The sequence below is a fragment of the Ambystoma mexicanum genome, chromosome 4p (assembly GCF_040938575.1).
Source record: "Ambystoma mexicanum isolate Mex_15411 chromosome 4p, UKY_AmexF1_1, whole genome shotgun sequence".
Classification (NCBI taxonomy): domain Eukaryota; kingdom Metazoa; phylum Chordata; class Amphibia; order Caudata; family Ambystomatidae; genus Ambystoma; species Ambystoma mexicanum.
In genome coordinates, this window is record NC_090927.1 from 859548940 (window position 1) to 859571311 (window position 22372).

Consider the following 22372-nt stretch of genomic DNA (forward strand, 5'->3'; position numbering starts at 1 on the left):
CCCTACCCACAGGTGCCATAAGGGTATCCCAGGGTTCTGTACACCAAACCAAAAGAGCGAGCTGCACCGCCAGGAGTCCCACATGAACTCCTGCGCGGAAAACATGAGAGAACACACGATAAAAAGCAGTAATGGACAAGGATATGGAGGCCCTGTCCCTTGTGATGCATTTCCAGCATCACAAGCCTTACTTGTCTTTCTACGCAGCAAGGGTGGTACTGCATACCCACCCCACCTTTGTGCCGAAGGTGCTGTCCGAATTCCACCTCAACAAACCTTTGGTATTACCTGTCTTTTTCCCCAATCCATCGTCACCAGTGAAAAGAGCCTTGCATTCACTGAACGTTGCTTGTTCCTTGAAGTTCTACCTGCCATGTACAAAGAATTTTCAGAAGACTTCTCATTTGTTTGCCAACTTTCGACCTGTGATTCACGGAAAGACCTTGTTGAAGGCTTCCATCTCTAGGTGGCTCTCTGGCTGCATCATTCACTGCCATCAGCTGGCTAACAGACCTCTGCCGTGTCGGCCAAGATCCCACTCCCAGAGCCGTTGCTGCAACAACAGTGTTTCTCTCTGGTGTGCCCCTACTCGTCATCTGCAGGGCTGCTACGCGTAGGTCCACGCACACCTTCACAAGTTTCTACTGTGTCGACATGGGTTCCAGGGAGGAGTCCCTGGTCGGCCAGTCGGTGCTGCGTAGCCTGTTCACTTGAGGTGAGTCTGTTCTGGGGGTAAGTGTTACTACCTATGTTGAGCCTTGCCACCTCCCGTGGTTGTGTGATGTACTGCTATGTAATCTTTATTCATGAGCATGTGAATCCATGCCAGACCCCATGCTGGACCTGTAACTCTTATTCTCCAGCCTGGGTCTGGCATGGGTTCACATGCAAACCCTCACTACTTCCCCTCTGTGGCTTTTCTTAGTTCATACTGCCACATTTGGTGCTTACCAAATCTGAAGATGGCCACCAGGGGTGGAGTTTAGGGAGAGGAATGTCATTGTATGGGGGCAGTATACCGTAAATGAAAGTGGTTGGTTTAGAGGAGAAATGGTTTTCAAGCTGAAAGTGAAACAGTTTTTTCTTTTACAGAGGATTCACAGCCTGACTGGGCATATTCATGAGCATGTGAATCCATGCCAGACCCATGATGGAGAACAATAGTTACAGGTAAGTAACTTAAACCATATAGCAGATAGTGGGGCATGTATGATCTATTGCAGCAAGGAGGGTCAATGGGCAACGATCGGATAATGAAGCCCAATAGAATGGTTATAGTTGTAAAAATTATAATAACTTTGTTGCCATTTTGAGAATCCACAGTTAGCAAAGTAAGACTTACAAGCTCCACATCCAGATCAGCGTTCATGAGTCACATCCGCAGGTTGCCACGGTCTGCACTGTCAGTGGACTAGGATTGGTCTACGTCGATAAGGTGATACACGTCCAAACGAGAACACCAGAACACTCTGCACACTCCATGGTGCGAGAGGCTTATGAAAGCATGACGCCTCCCATGCTGATAAGTGTAGGCAAGACTGTGCACTAGCTCCCTATGCGGATTTGCGGATAGCAATTTCAATAAGGCAAATTCAAACCAGGCACACAGGTAAAAAAGAACGCTCTACGCACGCTGAAGCTAAAACAATAGCATGCACTGAATTTCAATAAATTGAAGATTGGAGATTTGTAATAGATGGCCTCAGATGGAACTGTAGGTTTCTTTTGGAAAACTGTTTGTACTGTTTACTAAACACAATACTATATAGGTATTCATTTGCTTCTTAATGTTGCCAGCTTTTTAGCGCAATCCTGTTTTATGTTGATGTATGTCATTTGTATATTAATTTGTGTGATTTTTTTTAATTGTGATTTCATGGAGCCTTTATTTTTTCTTTTGCAGGTTTGATAAGCACAACTTCTCATCATAGTTTAGGCTCTACTGGCGACACTTTATTTTACTTCTTGAAATCAGCTAATGTTGACTCTGCCCACCGGCCCCTTGGAAGGACACGAACCAGATGGTCTCAGGTGAGAAGCAAAATCATGTGGAAAAGTACCTTTAGTATTTCTGCAGGTGGCACGGTTTCCGAACAAAAAAACCAAAGGATCTCAAACACAATTATTAACTTTACTATGCGCTCATCTGCCATTATCTTACTTCCACCATATTCCAATGTTACTGGGTTTTTATGGTGGGATGATTTCACTGAAGGAAGTAAATCAAAAGTTTGGGAACATCCTTATTCCAATCGGTCCTCCCAATCTCAGTTTGATTGGGAATATATGACCTCCCATTTATGTTCTGCAACAATGCAGATTAGATGTAGCAGTGAACGGAGTTCGAAATTGAGGGTAGCTGGGAGCTATTTAGCTCATCCACATAGCCTAGAAGAGCCAGCTTTGCTTAAAACAAACGGTTTCCAGGAGCTACTTTTGCCTCCCAAGGCCAACTGATGCCGAACAAACACAAATATGTGAATTTAACTCTGCTCATTTGTGATTAATATATGAGAAAACATTGGGATATATCGATATGACATTTAAAGCATAAGCGGTGTTCCATTGCGTGTTCAGGTACTATCTAGTTAATTTGGTGTGCAGTGTGACAAATCCTTGGATGTCATCCCTTCTCCCCTAGGGGGGGCCCCTTCCCATGAGGCCAGGGAGGTGAGGCCGCTACCAGATAGTCCCCCTGGGGGTGTTACTCAACAGGTGGATCTCTTGGGGAGGGATCCATTTTATGGGACTAGGGTCGACTATCTGGGTAGAATGTGGTATTCCACACCCAAAAACACTGTGAGACGAGGAACAGCCCAAGGGATCTTGGGGAGATTACTGAAATACTGGCACTGGGACGAGGAGGAGGTGCGGAGCCATGAAGAGCACTTCTGACAAGAACAATGAGCCTTCTAGCGGTTTGCGAATGCTCATATGAGAAGCCACTGTAGAAATAGGAGGACTCCGTAAGACTGAGTTGAGACCTCCCCGGAGGAAAAGGAACTGAAGAATCTCCTCAGTGCACTCCCTGGTAGACAGAGGTATCTTCAGTCGGTCCGTGGTCAAAGGACCGAGCAGAGTACCCCAGTAGCAAGCTGACCATGCGCCATGGAGAGGACTCACAATCAGCCGAGCAGGACATGCTGTGGAGCTGCCATAGCACCCGCAGAAGGGAGAGCGCAGAACGGGACACAAGAGTTTCCAAGGCGGCATCTGTTAGGCAGAATCCTGTGCAGTGCCCTTAGGGACCACTACACACAATTAAGACTAGAAGTGGTAATACAAGTTCACCTTTGGTACAAGCCTGTACTACTATGTTAAAGTGGTAGCAGTAGCGGAGCAGCCAGGCTTATCTCAAGAGTATTTGAACAGTAGCAGAGATTACACAAAGGAACCACAATCACTGTGACCCAAGCAAACACTGACTCAAGGTTTCAGGTAAAAAAAATTATTTCTAAACCATCTGTTACAAAACACTTCACTTTTATAGATTGGAAACCACATGTAAAATACACCACACACAACCAATTCCACTTGTGCTAGTAAATTTAAGGCAAGTACATTAGGATTTGACAGACCAGTGTTGCGATACTAACGCGTACCTGCGGATAGAAATGCTCACAAAGTTAAAACACACTTTGTACTTAAGAATTTAAAACAAGGGAAAAGTGAATAAAAATCAAAGGCAATACTTTTTCAAGGCAAGGAGACTTGAGGACAAGTTCAAAGATACAGATTAAAGTCAATAGGCCTGCGCCAGTGTCAATGGAGCAGATGCTCAGTTGCCGAGGATCACACCTGGAACAGTTCGAGATTCGAGATGCCAAGAGTTCGTAAAGATTGTCAAATGGAAGGAAAAGTTATAAGGAGGGAAGAAAGAACAAATCTTCGTGGAGGAAAAGGGTTCACCCCGATTCCGGCTGGTCAGACGGAGAAAAAGACCAAGTGTGCACAGTACCTTATTCCGTTGGAGAAAAGCTGGTGCCACGGCAGTTGTTCCGGAAGTTTCCTGCAGACTCATGGTTCTTGCGGCTTCAGTCTTGGGGACAAGGACGTCTGGAGCGATCTGTACTACCCAGGGATGAGGCCAGCAGTAGCGAAAAAGACGATGAAGAAAAGGTGCGCTTCTTTAAAGGATAGTTCCGGGACTTTTTTTTTATTGTCCCTACGGTTCGGCCATGTGTTTTTAAGCATAGCTCGGTAGATCGTAGAAAACTTTCCTATGGACCTTACCCGACTTTTCGTCCATTAACGCACTCGAAATCAGCCGCCATTTTCTGATAATCCTATCATTTCCCCCCATCGCCCTGGCTCACCTGCTTTTGCGGCACTAAATCAAATCCCCGCCCCTGAAACAGACTTTATCAAAACATTCATATTCCCCGCCTCTATCCGTAACGTGACTGAGCTGCGTAGGCAAACGCGCCCAGGCGTCTTCTACGCGACTCCACACAGAACCCGGAAATCGACACAGATGAGCTCACACAACACAGCGCGCCACAATTGGGAATATGAAACTGTACTTTTAAATTAAACCGCAAGATTGTAAATTTGGTAAAATACATTTATTTGACATCAAATGTTTTGAGAATATTCAGCGATTTTCATTTTTATTTGCTCACGTTCCAAAAAGTTCGTTTTGAGGCACGCAATGTTCCTTTGCTGTACACAGGGTCTTAGATCATCTCACAATACAGCGCCACAATTCGGAATATGAAACTGTGGTTTAAAAGCAAACGGCAAGATTGTACATTTGGCAAAGTACATTTTTTTGACATCAAATGTTTTGAGAATATTCAGCGATTTGCATTTTTATTTGCTCTCGATCCAAAATAGTTTGTCTTGAGGCAAGCGATGTTCGTGTGCAGTACACAGGGTGTTGGTTTACGATAAAATAAGCTCTTCGGTCGCACTGATAATCGCATGGCTGTTCCAACAACGAGGCACTAGGCCACCACAACGGTCTGTATGTTGCATCTAGCCGTTAGTACCGCTTAAGGGCATACTTGTACTTGGCGATCGTCCCATAAAATGGTCAGGGTGGTAACGTTGTTCACGCGGAGAAGCAGCTGGCGGTTAAAAAAGCCATCCGCCGGTGTCTGGTACTCGTGACACATACAATAATGAAGGATGTACCTGTTTTAAAAACATAAAAAATGAAATTATTCTCACCATCAGATCTTTATTAAAATTATTCATTTTATATATTAGGTCGGGAAATTATTTCATAGCTAGGACAGTGCAACTGGGTATTATACGTCAAGGGGGGGCTGTAGGATACTGAGATAGTCCCCCAGTGCAGGGGTTGACAGGGAGGCAGTGCAGGTGGAGAGTGGAAGGGCCCAGGACCGAGGTCGCAGACAGTGGACCAGTTGTAGCAGGGGAGAGGGAGAGAGAAAGCAGAAGCAAAGAGGAAGGTTTTGAGGTGCTTCCGTAAAAGGAGATGGTTCTCCTCAAGATAGTGCGCGGTACAAAACAATATGCCACATAGAACGAACAAGTACAACTTAACCCGTCTTTAAAGCTACTGTATAGTAATTAAATTGCGGTATAAACTCATCTAAAGAGTTACTTACATTATATTTGCATTTTCCATTGTGTCTGTGCGTAGGGCAGCCCCGAAATACCACTCCTTCTATGCCGACGTTATTTCTTCTAATGAACGAACATTAAATGGCTTTCGTTTCTGAAATTATATTCATTATTGTTTCTTACGTTATTGCCCCACACCCCCAAAAAGAAGTCTTTCGGGATGGTCCCGGCCTGTCAAGGTCAAATAACAATAGATCCTTTTACTGAGTCGTGGGCCATTCCGGCACCCGAGCAAAAAATCAAAGCCGCTGACCTTCACTTTGAACGAGCACACATTCCTAGTTAGCTACATTCAGTGTAAGGCCATCTCACAGGACTTGAAATTTACACTCCATCTTTGCATTTTGTCTGCGTGCATTTGCAGCCCCAGAGAACCATAAATACGGAGACATTCTATATTTTTTGAAAAATGATTTATATTACTGTTTGGTTTAATTTAATGCGCAAATGAACAAGGTTGGATAGACACATTGCATGTACATTGATCAATCACTTTTATTTACACAATACATAGTTAAACATATTCAATGGGCCTGCAACATGAGGAGACTCCAGAGCAAAGTCACAGGTGACACCCGGGTGGTTCGCACAACTGCACGGTGAAGGGAGGGGCAACGGTGTAGAGACACATTGCATGTACACTGAGCAATCACTTTTATTTACACATTACATGGATACACATATTCAATGGGCCTGCGACATGAGGAGACTCGAGAGAACAGACAATCAAATTACAATCATTTAAACCGTGATGTGTATTTCTCAATGAGCTCTTCTTTAGGTGGACATGGAACAGAGGCAATGTTGGGTGGCAATGCAGTTGTCCCCTGCACAGGTTCATTCACAACTCCATGTATGTGCCTATCTAGGACATCAACAATAAGTCTCTCAATAAAGTCATATTGCATATCCTCAAACACTGGTTTGATAATCCATTGTTTACTTCTTTTAGTGAAGGCCTTATTGTAGCGAAGCGTTCCTAAAGTTCCGGTCGTCCTACTTTGTTGACGGCCAACATTATGGTTATGTGCCAAGACCGCTAGAAGAGTCCGATTTATCATGCCCTCCATGCCAAAATGCAATCGTTTTGGCCTGTACTTTAGGCACATATTGTGGAACACCTCCAAATCTCCTGTGTGGCAGAATTCCGTGAGTCCCCTCAAATCTCTTGTTATAGTTTCATCAAATACAATCTTTTCAATGGCTTTGTGAGTGGGTGATGAAGCAATCAACCACTTCTTCTTCCGTGCCTCCTCTGTGGACAAATGGCCATGTTCACAATTGTGGAAATGTTGGTTTGTGTTCCAAGGGTGAACGTTGCTACAGTGTAGCATTACTGACCGCCATTTTTCCAGTAGAATTTCCAACGACCCTCCACATGTTTTTGAGCTCCACCAAAGATGGTTGCTGATTGACTTGGACCACTGTGAAATACCTTGCATATCTTTTTTTTTTACCTGCAGCCGACATTTTTTTATTGATTGTTTTTGCAAGATGCCAAACGTCAAATTGGTGATTTATATTTTTGTACTCTTCTCTCATTGTCTTGGCAATTGAAACGTGTCTGTCCGTGGCGATCAGGTCGATCACCATTCCCCGCGATTGTAGTTCTTGCAATGATGCTACAAAGCCAACTTTCTCCATGGCCACTGAGGATGTACTTTGTGACACCTGCACGACCACCGAACTCACAATTTTCTTACTTTCCATGTCCTGAAAGTGGTAGGTGCAGTACTTGGCTGAAAATCCTGGGCTGTCGCTCTGTCCATCACCGGCTAGCCTGAACCGTTTGCCCGCGAATGTTCTATCAATAGACATTTTTTCCATTCTCCAAGCTTCGCTAATGGCTGGAAATAGATAATCGGTTTGGTATTTGTAGAACTGAGTTTTCGCAATGAAATGGATTCCCACAAACTGAAAGAAAGACTCTAACTTTTTAAAACTTGAACCACTAAAAAGTGCAGCCGCTGCACAAAGTAGATTGCCTGCTGGCAGTTGCCCCAGCATGGGTTGTGCAGACCATGAGAAAGGATGATATTTTGTACAGGTGGCATGTATTTTAAGGTTAGTGCCTCGAATTGCACGAGTCACATTAATCAGTGGCTCCCCACATACTTCCCCACCAACCGAATGCCCACATTTCATCCGAATAATAATATCAATCAAACAACTATCGAATACAATGAATTTGGCCTCTTTCCTTATACTGTCACTCTGCATCCCAGCTGGTTCTGCCTGTAACGTTGAGGACATGTCACTCACATGAAAGGTAGAATCTCTGATATCGTCTTCCGCTATGTTCAGTGATATTGATGGTGTTTCATTGTCGTCCACTTCATTCTCTTCCATTGCAACATCTGTTCCTTCTCCGGCGATGGGTGAATAAAACAATTTCTTCAACTTTCTCGCGGTCTTAGTTTTTGCGGGTGTGGATTCTGTGAATTGATCTCCGACTGCATCCGAACTACCAGGAGGACATTCACTATCAATGGCTGGTGGTGGTATAGCTCCGTTGTCAATCACTTCATATTCTCCCCATTGGCACGATGCATCTCCAGTCTCAAGTCCCTGCCAAAAGGTTTGACAAGCAACATCTCTCGTTCGCTTCACTGTCTGTGTAGATCTAGTTCGTACACCCACTCGCAACTAGAGGACAGATTGGAAAAGGGATGTTCAGTTTAAACACAACTTACAGTATTGAACTATTAACAGTGAAAAACAACATAATATAGTGACCAGGACACTAACCTTCTTTTGCTTTCTTTTCTTTGAAACTTTCTTGCCTCGAACTTCAACATCAGGACGCTGTTGCTCCGACTCGTGTGTGCATGTCTCCACTTCCTCTTGCGCTGCAACGACTATATTTTCATGATAAGCACATCCATCACGCACTGACGCTCCATCGACTCCCTGAAACATAGAACTTTCATTAGTATGTATAATAATATCGAAAACACAAAATGTACTTGGGGACCAATACCCATGTATATCTCAATAGCAAAACACGAATGAACGCTTTGTGTAGAACATTCAAACGACAATTATTCACGCATTGTTGATCTAGTTAGATGGAACTGTCAAGATCCATACCTCGGGCTCCTCATAGACTTCCATTGATGATATTATTGAAGATGATGCTTCAGTAACTCCCTGAAACACAGTAATTGCATTAGTATGGTTTTCTATTTTGTTAAAAAGAACATAAACTTTGTGCAGGCGTCAACGGCTCATCTAAATAGACCCGCACAAATGATCAGTTGTCTAAAATAAATAATGGATATGTAAATATGATTCGATTTGCTCGATCGTTGGAAGTGTCACCACCCAGAGATCTGCATCAACTACTAGGGGTGATGTTCTTGTAGAAGAAGCTCCGTCATCTCCCTGAAACATAGTACTTGCGTTAATAAAGAAGGAAGTATAGCGGATGTAATCACGTCATATGATTTCGCTTGATCGAACTGTCAGTATCCATACCTCGAGATGCATAAGAAAATCAAGGGACGATGTAACTGCGGTGCACACTTCTGCAAGCTGTTGCGCCGACCCGTAACTGCATGCTCCCCCTTCTTCTTGGATTAATGCTCCATCGACTCCCTGAAACATAGGACTTTCATTAGTAATGAACACAATATTGAAAAAAGAAGACACATAGGAGGGCGACGACAGAAGGACATATCAATGGCTAAAAACGAAAGAAACATTGTGTGTAACAATCACGCTACAAGAATGCAAGATCTGATGATCTCCATCGATGGAACTGTCCGGAAACGTACCTCGAGCATCTGAGTGACATCAACGGTTGTCGTCAATACGTTGGACTCCTCAGCATCTCCCTGAAAGACAGTACTTGCATTATTTTGGATAACAATAATTATAACTGAAAACAAAGACTAGAGGACGAGTACAAGGGTGTACCATTAGGTAAAATAATTACACGATAAATTAAAACTATTGATTTACATGCCTAAAACAAGTCAGTGGCAGAATAGCCAAGTAAGATTACCCGATAGGCGCTTGAAGTGGCTGATGACTGCAAAAACGACACGGATGGAGAATCTTCCACCTTCATATTGAGTGGGTACATAAATGGGGAAATTATTGTTAGCTAATGCTACACACTACCGCAAGGCCGAGAGATAAATACGTAAACTTGACTCACCAGTGGAGGGATGTGGACGAATAGAGTGGGAATAGCGGTTGAGAGCAATTTTCGCCTCGCTCGCGGTGTGTTCTTCTTTATTAGCAATGATGTGGAGTACATGTCTGAGCTAAAGTGCCTGCTGCAGATGCGGTATCGATCACCCCTCTTGTCCGCAAAGACTTCTAGGACTCTACTTTCAAGCTCAGACGGTGGATATCCGCAATATCGGACCCATTCTCTTATCTGATCTAGGGAAAACATGCATTATAGTACCTTCAGATTTATTATGGGTCTTCGAAGGGCAACCGCCAATGGAACAGGCAGGCATTGTGGAAAGTTCTGAAAAGTAAAGATCAACAATTCTCTATGAATACCAATGTAAACTCAGAACATGTGACTAGTTCCTTGCATGTACTGTCTTGAATGAAAAGAAATTGGACGCAAAATGATTATGGTACATGGCCTTACCTTGACGAACAAACAGTTAGATGCAGGGATCAGAGTAGTTTCTTGTCGTAGAACAGGGAGCAGTTCACAGGTTGCAAACTGACGAGTTTCCTCGAAGTGGTCACGGAAGTTCACAGAGACGAAGAGCAGATAACCAGCACCTTCACGGGTTGACTAGCAAAGCGCAAAGAAGTTCTCATTAGAAATATGAAGTGGGTTATAAAGAATTCGAAACAGGGATGTGTTTGTGAATGAATGACGTGTATATGTCGTGGCATTATGCGGTTTGCAGGGGGCCATCCAGCGTGAAGGGGGATGCTTGGCAGGAGACACGGGGTCTGGAGGTAGACATGGGAACAACAACCCATGCTCTATAGACCACTTTGAAGTGTACATGGTCTTTGGCACCTCTTGGCCTTTATCGCTCCCTGACAGCTCCACTTGCCAGCACAAGTACCCCGGTGCGAACTGCCTTTGATAGGGCGGGGGGTGGATTGGGGCGGTGGTCGTGCAGACAAGACACAGGAAGACTCGTGAATGGAGACACACTTATGTGGATTGCAGGGGGGCGTCCAGCGTGAGGGGGATGCTTGGCAGGAGACACGGGGTCTGGAGGTAGACATGGGAACAACAACAACCCATGCTCTATAGACCACTTTGAAGTGTACATGGTCTTTGGCACCTCTTGGCCTTTATCGCTCCCTGACTGCTCCACTTTGCAGCGCAAGTACCCCGGTGCGAACTGCCTTTGATAGGGCGGGGGGGGGGTGTGGATTAGGGCGCTGGTCGTGCAGACAAGACTCGTTTGCCGCAGGGCCTCACCAAGGAGAGGCCATCTAACTGCATGTAAGAGGCAGGCTGAAGGATCTAGTACATGGAAGGCAGGGGGGTGAGTTTATAAATACCTCAGCCTCCCAGGAGAATATATGGGTGCAGTTCACCCTGGAGACCCTGGATGCCTAGGCAGTTAGTCAGCAGCAGGCTGGCCTGTGGTGGCAAGGCGGCACGGGCCAGAGGGGGTCATCTCTGTACCCGGTGCCCAAAAGGATGATTTATTATGATCAACCATATTGATTATTTACCTATAACCATGTTTTGTATCAATAAAATCCAACGGCCTTCCTTTTATTGCCAACGCTTGAACAAAGTGGTGTGGTAAGTATTTTTGGGGGAGGAGGCAAGGCCGGGAGGCTTGATGCCAACCCGCAAAATAACATATGCATGTCTGCTGCATATGGGTTCAACGGTTATGTGGATTGAAGGTGGGCGGCCAGCGTGAGGGAGGATGCTGGCCGGAGACATGTGGTGTGACAAGACAAGGCACAGGAAGACTATTCAATGGAGACACACTAGATTCATTTAAAAAATCAAAACAACCATTGTTAAAATATATGTTGGGTTTTATTTTAGATCTTAATTTCAATTGAACATAAATAATAAACATTACACATTGTAAAGTTCCGGTTGCAGCACATCCAGGGAAAATCCGCGGTATTGTCCACTGTCGCTGGGGAAATGTCTAATGGCAAGTACCGCACAGGCAGGTATTACTCTCCGAACGCGGTGTCCGAGCCTCCCGTGAAGCCACCAAGTGAAGCAACGATAGGCCACCAGCCTGTACCACCTGTGAAAATGAAAGATGCAAACTGTATTAAAATGACAAAACTTTCTTATCACTGTCGATTCGGGTAAAAAATGTCATTCTGCTAGAAAATGCACAATATGGAACCAATTTACATGCATTCGAATGATATGTAGATGTAATTTTATATGTGGGAGACGACCATGACATAGTAGTGGCATCACTGACATCAAAACCAGAGTATACTTACTCGTTACTCGGATTACGCGGACAAATAGTGCCGCGAAGTTCGTGCATAAGCACCATCATCATCCTCAACACGGTCCGTGAGAGGCAGGCTTCCCTGAACTCTGGCAGCTCGGTGATGCATTGCGGACTTGGCTCGTCTTCCGAAATGTAGGCCAAGCACCCGGAATTTTCACGGCAGCAGCAGTTCTCCTCCTCAGTTGGCATTAGCTCGCACCGATTGCACGTGCACCAGGTGGAGACGCCGTCCATGCGACATGGTCCAGGCTCTTCATCCGTTGACTGGTCCTCCCAACTGCCGTCCGAATCCCCATCGTTTTCGCGTGCTTGCCTTTCCAGTAGTTCTTGCTCGGTGTACTCGGGCTCGTACATATACGGCATTATTGTAGCCATTGTGTGGTAAAGAAAGTAAAATAATTTACAGAGATGGTACAGGTGTTCACAAGGCCTAGAAGCGGCGAAGGTAGCTGACCAGAGCACAGAAACGAGTCACAGAATACTCAAAGTAACACAGAGAGAGTAATGGAATCGAAAATCTGCTGCTGTGTGTTGTGAAACGGTGTGTTTATACTTATTGAGGAAAGAGGCGTCCTGCCCTTTCCATGGCGACACTTCATTAGCTGAGGCGCAGCGATTGTTGACACGAAACGTGCTTTGGCGTTGGGAAATGGGCGGTACGCGTCTGCTGATGTCAGGCTCAGGGGCGGGGGATTTGATTTAGTGCCGCAAAAGCAGGTGAGCCAGGGCGATGGGGGGAAATGATAGGATTATCAGAAAATGGCGGCTGATTTCGAGTGCGTTAATGGACGAAAAGTCGGGTAAGGTCCATAGGAAAGTTTTCTACGATCTACCGAGTTATGCTTAAAAACACATGGCCGAACCGTAGGGACAATAAAAAAAAAAGTCCCGGAACTATCCTTTAAATCAGGAGAGGGCTCTTCTGATGGCTATCCGGACCACTACAGCACAGCAGTGATTTCGACCCAGGAGAGGATTCTCTGATTGAAGAAAAGACGAGCTGGTTGATCCCACCAGGCTCAAGGGGAGAAGACTCCGTACTGGATCTTCTCTTAGTCGTCAAAGGGGTAGATAGCTCAGGACTGCAGCAGGGCTTCACCGGGACTCGGGGTTGCAGCAGTCGTCTTCTTCTCCGCTTCTCTTTGGTTCCTTGTAGTTCCAGAGGCGACTCTGCCTTCTAGCTCAAGAGTCCTGCATGTTATGCCAAAATCCCCCATTCACACAGCCTGGCTGTCAATCACTCAGCAGGGGGTTGTCCAGCCCGGACAACCATCTCAGCCAATCAATAAAATGTGAGACTTGTGTCTCCAAGGAGACCCTGTGCAGGGGGTGACTACACCCCTCCCTCACATTCAGCCCACCTAGACATCCAGACGCCAAATGATGGCTTCTGGTCAGAAGCCCGCCAAAGATCGGCGAACAAGGGAGGCAAACCTGGTGCCGCGCAAAGAAAGACCCAAGAAGGATGTTAACAAAAAGAAATGGCGATTAAACCCAACCAGAGCTGAAATAAAAAGTATTTGGGCTAGCGGGTTTAAATTTCATGGCTACTAAAATAGCCTAAAACAATACCACGTTATGTAATATAATCACGGTAGGAAAATTAGGGTAGGTACCACTGCCACCAGCCAAGTCTTAATGTTAAGGGAGCGAAACAATGCTACAAGAGGTACAGATAAAAAGGGCTAAGAATTAACCCTTTCCAATACTCCATATAAAAAGATGGTGTACTGGATCTGTGGTTAAAGGACTATGTAAAGTTAATGGCAACTTTACTCTTTTCTGGGGATCAGTAGTCCGCCCCAGAAATGGAGTCGGTGGGAAGTTGAAACGACAACCCTGTGTCACTGCACTGAAGGTGCTGTGTAACACACAAAAGTGTGGGGCTGCTGAAGTGGTGTACTCCAGAGTCCACAATCACAAAAACAGATGAAATACACATGGCAAAACACAGGTAAGAGTGGAGGGAAAGCTCACACTCTTACCAAGTGGAAACAATAAACTCCAGAAATCCAGCAAAGCTGCTGAGGGACTCACTAGGTAAGGGAAATTAGCCATAGAATGAGAATGCTCCCTAACAGCATCACGTTTTGATCTGCAATTGGCAGACCTGCCAGAGAGCTCAGGAAATGGAAAGCAGGTGGAAGTAAGCCAGCAAACCGCGTGGATGTAGAGAGATCCTCCAGCCGCCCAACTTTCATCGCGGCCGAGCTGCCACAGCCCACGGGGAACTGCAGGAGACCAATCGGAGCAGCAGGAGCACTCTGTGCAGGCAGAGAAGACCCAGCAACAAACCCAGAGGTACCAGGATTGTTCGGGGAGGCCAGTAGGTCACGGTAAGCCCAGGAACCAGGGTCTGGGACCTGTTTAGAAATACAGAGACTACCTTAAGTAAATGGGGGCCAAGGGAATACCTGGCAGGATAAGTGAACCAGGTAGGCCAGCGGCAACCTGTGAGTAATCAAGAAGAGTCTAAGATCCACCACCAAGGGAGAAGGAGAGCACTAACCTTCTCCTTTGTCGCATTGCCTGGCAGGCAAGTAAACCAGGTCTAAGGAGAATAAGATAACTCGAGACACAACGGGGGACAAACAAAGGCACACTTTGACAATACAATTGTCAAATATCAATCACTCTTGTAAACAGTATAGTATTTCAAAAAAGAAAATGTGTATTTAAATTTACACATTAAATGCATTTCAGGTCATTATTGATGCAATGTTCACAGGGTCCACATAATATTGAAACAATCCAATTAACTTTTTAGATTTTCATATGCCTCATTTTGCAAAATTTCTATGTATGGTTTATCCAGACATCTTGATAGGAGTAGATTGTTGATGCTTAAGTAGTGCTGTAATTTACTCAGCAACAAATTGCCTATCCTTTAACTAAGCGTTTCAGTCTTAAGGCACCCTTCGTCAGGATAAGATATCGGGATTTTGTGCTTGTTTCTGGAAATAAATAGTTCTATTTAGTAATGATTGCTAAATTATTCAATAGTTATCAAAATTAATTTCAATAGTTTTAACTGATCAGTTGAACAGCTCCGGGGCACTAACTTTAGGATTAGATGAGGGCTCAATATGTGGACTTATCAAGTTTATTCAGTCAAATTCAGGTGCTTACACTGTTGGTAAAAGGAACACACTGTTAACATGCTACTGTTGTGAGTTTGTTGGGTCTTCGGTGGGACAAAGCGCTTATGAAAAGGCGCTGGGTCCCACCGTAAGACCTGCACATTACATAGTTTAAGACAAGTGTTATTGGTTAAAGATAAGTGGACTCACCCCACAGGTTTGCTGCCAGGCGCTCTATGGGCTATTTTCTATTGTTGCTCCTTTAATTTGTGGCTTATGATTCAATCTAAGGAAACTGTAAATAATTAGGTGTCAGTTTGATAGTCGTAATACTGAACATAATATCCCTAATTGTCTCAAAGTTAATGATGATTTCATACCTCTAGCTCAAGGCATTGAGCGCATTTCCTCATGTTTTTTGCCTGGTTACTGGGGAAACGTCTAAGCGTCTTCCTCAATGGCGTGCTGTATGCTTGAAATCGATGATACAAAGCACTCGCTATTGCGCGAATCCTCTCTGGATATTAAAGCAGATTCTATCAGTTATGGGTAGTTACTATAATACGCTCTTACTAACTGTTACTGTCTTTCGCTTACCTCTAAATTTGCTTCTCTTTGCGCTACTTTCTCTCTCCGACGTGCAAAGCAATCTCCTGCAGACCTCGCATCGAAGCGTTGCTAAGCAACCCTGATGCTGGTCTGTATTCTGATGTTTGTTAATCTACTTAGAATCACATGCTGTGCATATGGTCCGACATCCAGTGGTAACCGCAGAGTATTGCATCTTGTCTTTTGAGAATCGAAAGGGGACGTCAACATGGGCGTGCCTGTAACACTATCCCTACGTGATGTATAGTGTACTCAAGATCCCTCATGCGTCCAGGTCGGTCCCTCAGATTGTATTTTTTTTCCACCCAGCATACTGGTCGCCTTATGCAGAGCTCATCAAAGACATTGCTTATTGTCCCCTCAACCTTTGGTCGAATAGTTATATAAGTCAGATCACCCTATCCGTCTCTTATTTCGATGGCTGTTCCAGATCTCCGCCAAAGACCTTCAGAACTTCGACGGACAGTGATCCAGTCGGTGCTGCCGACCATGTGGCCGGGCCTTCCGCCAAGCCTACACAGTAGGGAGGGAGAGTGGGGTCGGGGTGGACATTTCTGTACAATTCTAGAATGCCTTTGCCTTTCCTTCCTCGTTCCCTTTTGGTCTTCGTCAGTCTACCCATCCTCAGCTATGGAGCGGACTCCATTTAGCTTTTGCCCCATTTGTAAGAGCAAATTTCCCTGGAAAGATTAGCAAAAATGGTATAACCGTTGCTTGCCCCTCGATCACAACGAAGTAGGATGTGCGGCTTTTAAGCTCCTCTGTCCTAAGACACTAAAGGAGCATAAAGTCAAGCGGTGGGCAGCCTACGGGATGTCCAAGGCCGAGTTCTCTCACGCTGACGCAGCCACCGAATGTGACAACCAGGATCTTATTGGAGATCTGGACCCTTTGGACCATCCTGAGCTGCAGTCTTTACTGGCAGAAGGTGGCCCCAACAGGGCAGACTTCAGTAAGGGACAAAGTGAATGTCCAACTCTGGAAGGTCTTCGCCACTAGGCAGCTTCTCAGCTTGAAGGGCAAGAGCCTGGGAAGTATAGGTTACACTGGGAAGATGGCCTCTTCTATAGTGAACCAACTGAGTCAACCCCTGGAGACTACAAAAGACTTGTAGTGCCCCAAGAGAACAGACTCCAATTCTTGCAACTAGCCCATGAGATACCTTTGGCTGGTCACTTAAGTTTCAAGAAGACCAATGAAAGGCACTCTCTACTTTTATTGGCCTAAAATGGGGGCTGAAATAAATAAGTTGCCACACCTGCCAAACTTCTGGTAAGAGTGGATCAAATAACGTGGCACCTTTAGTGCCTCTCTCTGTGGTGGGAGTACCATTTGAGAGGGTGGGAATCGACTTTGTCGGTCCTCTTGACCCTCCAACCTCTTCAGGCAACCTCTTCAAACTTCTCTATGGCCATCCGGTCAGAGGTCCATTGGCCCTGATCAAGGAGGGGTTGGAGAGTGCTCCTTCCCCCAAGCCAGTCAGAGTGACTGACTATGTGATAGGACTCCGGAGGAGAATGTCACACATGATGGCTGAGGCAAGTGATAACTTTGAAGCAGGTCAGGCTCTGGTTAAGCATTGGCATAACCAGAAGGCCAACATGGTTGAGTTTGCTCAAGACCAGCTAGTTCTTGTTATGGTGCCCATAAGGCAGAGGGCCTTGCAGGACAAGTGGGTAGGACCCTTCAAGATTGTGGGAAAACTTGGAGAGGTGAACTATCTGGTGGATTTAGGCAATCCTAAGGAGGCTCCCAGAGTCTTTCACACCAACCGTCTAAAAGGTTATGTCTCGAGACCAGAAATGGGAGCTTTGCATCTAGCTTCAGCTCAAGAGGAGGAGGAGGAGGAGAGTGAACCTCTAGATGAGCAAATAGAAGGAGTTAATTTCTCTTCTAATCTGACTTCTGAACAGGAGGAGTGCAAAGTTTTGTTAAATCAATTTGCCCCCTTGTTTTCACTTTCACCAGGCTTAACCCCTTGGGGCAAGCATGACATAAACACTGGTGACTGTTTACCTGTCAAAAGCAGGGGTTACAGAATGTCAGAGAATGTCAGAACCCACATCAAAGGAGAGGTCAACAAGATGCTTGATCTCGGGGTAATAGAACCCTCTACTAATCCATGGTCTAGCCCAGTTGTGTTAGTACCAAAGGCAGGATCCAAAGAGTTGAGATGTTGTGTGGACTATAGAGCTCTAAATGCAGTCACTAAGACTGATGCCCATCCTTGGCCAAGAACAGATAAGCTGGTGGATAGACTTGGTTCAGCCAAGTTCCTCAGTACATTTGATCTCGCGTCAGGCTATTGGCAAATAGCCCTGACAGACCATGCCAAGGAGAAAACTGCATTCTCCACCCCAGTTGGCTTATACCAGTTTAAGGTTATGCCTTTTGGCTTAAGGAATGCACCTGCTACATTCCAAAGGATGGTTAATCGGGTTCTGAATGGGATGGAAGACTTCTGCATGGCATACTTGGATCACATTGCCGTGTTCAGCCCTTCTTGGAAAGAACATGTTGACCACCTAGGATATGTTTTGCAGGCTCTTGGGCAGGCCCAACTGACCACAAAGGCAAGCACATGTCAAATTGGTCAGAGTAAAGTGGTCTACCTTGGACATGAGGTAGGAGGTGGTGAAATAAGGCCTTTGCTCAGCAAGATAGAAGCTGTGCAAAATTGGACAACACCTACTGCTCAAACCCAGGTGAGAGCCTTCTTAGGTCTCACTGGGTATTACAGGAATTTCATTGAGAACTATGGGTCCGTAGCTTCTCCACTGAATGTGATCTCCTCTCCTAAATTTCCTAAAAAGGTGAACTGGAATGAGGAGTGCAATCGGGCCTTTGAAAGCCTAAAAAGATCCCTTTGTCAAGCTCCAGTGTCAAGCTCCAGTTCTAAGAGCTCCTGACTACCACCAACCCTTCATTGTGCAAACAGATGCTTCCAATACAGGTATAGGTGCAGTCCTTAGTCAACTGGATGAGAAAGGTAGGGAGCACCCCATTTGCTTCGTCAGTAGAAAACTGAAGGAACCTGAGACAAGGTGGGCAACTATTGAGAGAGAATGTTTTGCCATTGTGTGGTCTCTGAAGACGTTTAGGCCATACTGGTATGGTTCTACTTTCACCATTCAGACTGACCACCAACCCTTGAGTTGGTTGATGCAAATGAAAGGGGAAAACCCAAAACTGTTGAGATGGTCAGTGTGCCTCCAAGGGTTTGATTTTACCATTGAGCACAGGTCAGGATGTCCCCACCAAAATGCTGATTATCTCTCTAGGATGTTTTTAACCGACTAGAGGTAAGAGACTCATCCTTGAGTGGATTAGATCCTCCTGGCCCTTAGTCTGCGGGGGGGGGGGGTGAATGTTAGGGAGAATTCTCTTCTGTGGCTAATTTCCCTTACCTATAGAGTCCCCCAGCAGCTTTGCTGGATTTGAAGGGTTTATTTTTTTCTCTTGCTAAGAGTGAGACACTTTTTTCCTGCTCTTAGACAGATTGCTAGTGTGTTTTAGGCTATCTTGTGTGCTTATTGTCTATGGGGTTATCTCACCCTCATAGGAATCATCTTTTTAACGTGTACCACAGGGGTGTCGTAGAAACCTCCAAACATAGACTCCATACCCTGGGACTGACTACTGTCTCCCAGGACATGTAAAGTCCCCATTGACTTTACTAGTCAATAATTATGAACTAAACCAGTACAACCCATCTTACTATGGGAGTACTGGAAAGGGTTAATCGTTTTTCCCTAGTGTTCATTTTCGAGGGGGTACCGTACAGTCCCTCTCTCAAACGTTTCTGGCTGGTGGCAGTGGTTACTACTGTAAATATTCGACCGCAAATATTTCCCTATGGGATTTTCCCATTGTTCGGGGCTACCACTTTTTCTGACAGCCTCTGACATCTAATATTAACTTGACTCCGGTAAAGAACTTTGATTATATTTCTTTCTTGTGTCTTTATCTATAATCCTAACCCAGGTCGGGGATCCTTTGTTCGTCCTTTTGGCGGGCTTCTGCACAGAAGCCCTCCTCTCGGTGCCACTGAGTCTGGGGTAGACAGGATGTGTGGGAGGGGGACTAGGCACCCTGGACAGGGTTGCCTATGCAACCCAAGTTGCACTCTGCCCTGATAGGCGGGGATGGTTCTCCCGCCAGGAGAGCCACCCCACTGTGTGAGTGACAGCTAGGCTGTATGAATGGGGGTCTTGTTGCATAAAAGTAGGGTCCTGAGGACTGGAGGACAAGGCGTCGCCACTGGAACTAAGAAACCGAAGAGGAAAGAAGCTGAAGACATCTGCAACGACTGAAGCACCAGTGAAGCCCTGCTGCAGATCCTCGCCACTTATCTCCAACGACTTGAGAAGATCTTCCTCTCCAAGAGTCTTCTTCCCTTGAGCTGGTGGGGCCAACCAGTTTGCCAATTGCCTTCCAGGACCTGCCTTGGTTGAATCGCCAGTGCCTTGCGCTCGGAGACCGGAAAGCCAGGCACCCGTCCACCAGAACCTTGATTTAAAGGAGCGTACCTTTTATTCGTTTTCACAGCACTATGGCTGGTTTCATCCCTGGGCAGTGCATTAACTCGAACCTTCCTCCACGACGAGAGCCTCTCTTCCTCTGCTGGATCTCATGAACTGCAGGAACTGCCAGGAACTACCGACATCGCAGGAGCCTCTTCCACTTTTAAGGTACATTGTTCCACCGGGCCTCCCGTTTCGTTGGGTGTTTTTAAATCCTTTACTTACCTACTTGGTTGGGCGCCCCTTTCATCTAACATTGTCTTTCACCTTCTGCAACCGCCTTTTTGAATTGTTAAACAAAGACTTGACTGCAGCTACTAGAACATTTTGCTCCTGGACACATTGCCCTGTACCATTGACTCTGGCACAGGCCTATTGACTCTGGCTAAATCTGTTACAACTGCCTTCTCTAGATTGCTTCTCACCTAGAAATGTGTTGATGCACCTAACTCTTATAACTACCTTTTCCTTCCCTCTTTTTAAATTTGTGAAGTGCCATTTTGCTCGGTTTTCACCTCAGTATTGCATATGCTAAAGTACTGCCTTGCCTAACTTGTTCACAATCTTATTGGGAAGTGTTGCTGGTGTGTTAAAGAGTATAAACCTGTATAACTTGTCCTTTCCCTCCCTTTTGAGAAATTGTTAGAGTGCCATTTCTGCTTGGTTTTCACTGTGCCGTTTTCCTCAGTTTTCACTCTTGCTCAAACTTGTCTACAATTTAAATATGGAGTTGTGTATACTTTTCTTGACCGATTTAACTTGCTTTTATAATAGTTATTTGTGTGTGAACATCAGAGTGTGTAAAATAAATATATGTATTCTTTTTGATACAAAGCTTTGGTCAGTGTTTCCTTGTTCCCTAGCATTGTAGTCCTAATGTGTAAACCCTGAATACTACTCCTCTCCCTCTTGAGATAAGTCTGACTGCTTAGCCACAGCTACCAACTACATTTTTGTGGTATATACTGATACCAAAGGGGATTTATTGCATATACCTGTAGTCTTAATCTTCTGTAGTGCTCCCTAAGGGAACTGCACAGGATTCTGCCTAACCGTGGTGGCAATTCTCGGACAATCTGATGCGAGGAATGCCATTACTGGAGCCAGAATTTCAAGCTACAATTGTGACGGATGCCTCTCAAACAGGATGGGGAGCTCATCTGGGGTCCTTCCATGTTCAAGGTCGGTGGTCTCCAGGCAAATAGTCTTCACATCAATGTGCTGGAACTAAGAGCGGTTCATTGGGCTCTAAAATCGTTTTTGCCGCGCATAAGAGGCTCTGTCGTGAGGGTGTTGACGGACAATACAACCACAATGTTTTACCTCCAGAAGCAGAGGGGGCACTCATTCCAGAACGTTCTCGGGAGAGGCTCAGGAGCTATGGCATTGGGCCCTCAAACAAGACATTAATAGTATGGTGTTTCATCTACCAGGGGTGATGAATGTACAGGCAGACTCTCTCAGCAGAGAAATGAACCAACTACACGAGTGGCAGCTGAAGGATCAGCATGTGTCAAGCATTTTCAGGAGATGGGGGTCGTCCTTCGCTGGATCTCTTCGCCACCCGGGAGAACAAATAGTGCAAGCAGTTTGCCAGCAGATGGCCTCAGCCAAATTCACTGGGGGATGCATTCTCCTTCCCGTGGAATGACAAGTTTGCGTACGCATTCCCTCCGTTTCCTCTCATTCGGCGGTCCCTCCAGTAGATTCAGAAATACCCATGCTGTGTGATTCTGGTGGCCACTTACTGGGCCAGGCAGCTGTGGTTCTCATACCTGCTCCATCTGTCCGTAGCAGAACCAGTGAGATTTCAAGTGACTGCGGACCTTCTGTTTCAAGACAAGGGTGCAGTTTGGCATCAGGAACCAGGCTCGCTCAGCCTGGCGGCTTGGCTCCTGACTTCTCCGAGTTTGGATTGCTAAACATTCCTAGGGACTGTCACCGCATTTTAGAGGCGGCTAGAGCTCCGTCCACGAATGTCTCTTATGCATGCAAATGGAAAAGGTTCTGTGTGTGGTGAAAGGATCAACCTGGGATAGACCCTTTAAGCATTTCATTGGAACAAATTCTGCCCTACTTACTACAATTGGCAAAGAGAGGTTTGGCATCCTCCTCCATAAAGGTTCACCTG

General features: G+C 45.5%; 1 protein-coding gene across 5 annotated transcripts in view; it reads left to right on the forward strand.

Annotated features, from left to right (window-relative positions):
• LOC138453513 (centriolar coiled-coil protein of 110 kDa-like) overlaps positions 1-22372 on the forward strand; it is a 981554-nt gene that overhangs the window by 445084 nt on the left and 514098 nt on the right. For all 5 annotated transcript variants that reach the window (XM_069606429.1, XM_069606425.1, XM_069606427.1 and 2 more), the window contains one exon: positions 1904-2031. In XM_069606429.1, the coding sequence (XP_069462530.1) occupies positions 1904-2031 (128 nt within the window). The remainder of the gene's footprint in view (positions 1-1903; positions 2032-22372) is intronic.